The sequence below is a fragment of the Limulus polyphemus genome, unplaced genomic scaffold (genome assembly GCF_000517525.1).
Source record: "Limulus polyphemus unplaced genomic scaffold, Limulus_polyphemus-2.1.2 Scaffold6127, whole genome shotgun sequence".
Lineage (NCBI taxonomy): Eukaryota > Metazoa > Arthropoda > Merostomata > Xiphosura > Limulidae > Limulus > Limulus polyphemus.
This window is the reverse complement of record NW_013671737.1, coordinates 42587-46045: the sequence shown is the minus strand read 5'-3', so window position 1 is coordinate 46045 and position 3459 is coordinate 42587. Positions and strand designations below refer to the sequence as shown.

The 3459-nt window shown below is 36.6% G+C and overlaps 1 protein-coding gene across 1 annotated transcript in view; it reads right to left on the bottom strand.

Moving 5' to 3' along the window:
• Positions 1 to 3459, bottom strand: part of LOC106473382 (extended synaptotagmin-3-like) — a gene marked incomplete at its 3' end in the record, with an annotated part of 21571 nt that overhangs the window by 9791 nt on the left and 8321 nt on the right. The window contains exon 4 of the mRNA XM_013934064.1: positions 1186 to 1262. Coding sequence (XP_013789518.1) covers positions 1186 to 1262 — 77 coding nt within the window. The remainder of the gene's footprint in view (positions 1 to 1185; positions 1263 to 3459) is intronic.

Here is a 3459-nt window from a genome sequence, read left to right as displayed (position 1 = left end):
AGACTCAGTTATGAAAAAGTTAGTCACATGTACAGCTAGTGTCAGGTCACCTTCTGTAAGTAATAACAGATCAGACTCAGTCATATAGCAGTTAGCTACATGTACAGCTGGTGTGAGGTCACTTGTAAATAATAACAGATCAGACTCAGTCATATAGCAGTTAGCTACATGTACAGCTAGTGTCAGGTCACTTGTAAATAATAACAGATCAGACTCAGTCATATAGCAGTTAGCTACATGTACAGCTGGTGTGAGGTCACTTGTAAGTAATAACAGATCAGGCTCAGTTATGAAGAAGTTAGTCACATGTACAGCTAGTGTCAGGTCACTTGTAAATAATAACAGATCAGACTCAGTCATATAGCAGTTAGCTACATGTACAGCTAGTGTCAGGTCACTTGTAAATAATAACAGATCAGACTCAGTCATATAGCAGTTAGCTACATGTACAGCTAGTGACAGGTCACAATGAAGTACAATGTGTAGTAGAGAAAAAAGAAATCTAAAAAAAGTGTTTTGGACACTTCCAATGAAATAAGAATTTAATAAAATGATATTAACCTAATACTTTCAACAACTTAGGAAAGAAGCTTAAAATCCACGTCACATACTAGAGAGTCATCATCATCATAGACAGCAGTACATCGATAATTCTACCGATGCTTAGCTGCGACACAATCATGAATTATTATTACTAGAGAGTAACTTTACTTTATTATATATGTTGGAGTAAGTGAGCTATAAAGTTACCAGTTCAAACAAGATTGGTTACATTTGAAAAATAAAAACCTTGATAGTAATGGAGCCAAGAACGGAGAACGTTCCAGTAATAGCTAGTAGCATTTAGAAAACAAGAGACTTGTAATACAAGGTTATTAGCTTACTTATTTCTTTTGCAAGAACAAAGGTGTAATAGTATAAATGATAAATTTCATGATTAATGTTTTACTGTCACTGTAAAACAATAATCTGAATTGACAGAAGACCAATTTTAATAATCAAACTAACTCTTCCGTTTGATATTTCTTTGTGCTGAAGATCATTAAACGACATCTGTTGTTTAGTCTCTCAAAGTATAACTATAAGACAGATTGTAGTTCAGAGTAAAATATACATGTTACAATTTTTCTAATGTCACAAGTAGGTTAAAAATCTCAATCTTCAAATAATGTGAAAAGTACTTACATCATTTCAACATCCAGAACTATTTCATCACGAGCAACATTTTCATTATAAATTTTAACACCACCAACCCTAGGAGGCTAAAAGCAAAATGTCAATTTTATAGCCAATCATAAACTTTAATGAAATCTGTAATGTACAATAAAAATATATTTTTGTATTTTATATGAAAAAACTATAGTTATAAGTTAAAGTTATACAAGTTAAGAATATGTTTAAGCTATATGTAAATAACTTTGGATAGAAAGGTTTAGCTAAGAATGAAGCAACACATGACAAAAAGCATGTCGAAAGAAGGACCGGAATGTGAAACTGTATTCCTTCTGTAGCTGACCAATCAGAAAAAAAGGGCATGGTAGGTTCAAATATTTTTGCACCATGTAATAACCAGATGTCGTCATACATGAGGTCATGCAGGTTACAATACAACTATAACTTGAAAAGGAAGACATCTTCCTTCTCTTGTCAAGACCCACAAACTAACATCTCTGGCTGTCGTCATGCATGAGGTCATGCAGGTTACAATACAACTATAACTTGAAAAGGAAGATATCTTCCTTCTCTGGTCAAGACCCACAAACTGACATCTCTGACTGTATTCATACATGAGGTCATGCAGCCAGAGATGTTAGTTTGTGGGTCTTGACCAGAGAAGGAAGATATCTTCCTTTTCAAGTTATAGTTGTATTGTAACCTAACTTTCCCACATTCTCAAGTGGATTTAGTATGTTTGAAAATCATAACTTACAATAATTAAAAAATTTTGTAGATAAAAAATAGATGTTATAAGAGATGTAATATTTGTTTATTACAGTCGTTAAAAAATGTATTGTATCACCTTATTTTGTTCCCTTTTTTCTTCTTCAGAATCATCTGTTTTAAGGCCCTAATGCATGTAGGTACAAATGTGTTTCATGTGTTTATTACATCTGTCTGGGTATTGCATCAGCCAGTCTTAAGCTACAAATAGAGGTTCCTAGTGACAGTTAGTTTAGAAGCTCATCTGCTACAAAGTGCATTTGGTGCTACCGTGATTAAGTACTGTGAGTTAACTCCATTGGAAAAAAAGCAGTCATTGTTTATTTGAGCAAAGAGAGAGAGACTTTTGACAATGCAGATTGCTAGAAAAATTACATTTAACCAACCTCCCGTGAGTCACTTGGTGCAGAGATATAGAGACTGGCTGGGTGGAGTGGCAGAAGGGTAGGAAGAAAGCTTTCACAGTAGCTGAATCATGTTCTGAAATGCATGAGCTTGCAGAGTCATTGAATATCATCCACAGATCTTAAAAGTGCATGGTAGGACACATCAGGGGTCATTGTTACCTCATGCACCATTCAATCATGCTTGTATTCAACCAGTAAGACAGCCACGAAAGAAAACCCAACAAGATGAGGCTCAACTGGACCAAGTAACATGTTGACTGGACTGATCTTCTTCAACAAGATGAGGCTCAACTGGACCAAGTAACATGTTGACTGGACTGATCTTCTTAGATAAATTAGAGATCAACTTACGTGGATCTGACGGGAAGCTCTACGCATGACGTTGATGTAGAGAAGAGTTACATCCAGTGTGTTTGTCTGTGAAGCCTCTGCAGGGCAGGTGATATGGGGATGCATCTCTGGCCAGGGTGTGTGCACCTGCGTTTTGTGAAAGGCACTGTCAATGCCGACAAGTCGAGTCCCGGTTAAAGCCAACATTTCGGGATCACTTCGGTGGGGCTGATCAGTGCACATTCCAGGATGACTGTTCCATGCCATAGGGCTAAAAAGGTTGTAATATTTATGCCATCTATGCAGTAGCTGTGAAATAAAAAAAGATATTTCTCTCTACATGTATTGAAAAGATATCTTTATTGCATTGCTTCAGGTTAAGGAGTATCTTCAAAGGAAGATGCTATGCTGGCCAGTCAACAGCCCAGCTCTTAAACCAATGAAAAACTGCTGGAAGGTAATGGTTAACAATGTACAAGAGAAGAAACCCAGTAGCACCTTGAAACTGTAGGAAGCCTTAATCTGCATGTGGCATTATTAACTATGGTTAACAAAGTACAAGAGAAGAACCCCAGTAGCGCCTTGGAACTGTAGGAAGCCTTAATCTGCATGTGGCATTATTAACTATGGTTAACAAAGTACAAGAGAAGAAACCCAGTAGCGCCTTGGAACTGTAGGAAGCCTTAATCTGCATGTGGCATTATTAACTATGGTTAACAAAGTACAAGAGAAGAAACCCAGTAGCGCCTTGGAACTGTAGGAAGCCTTAATCTGCATGTGG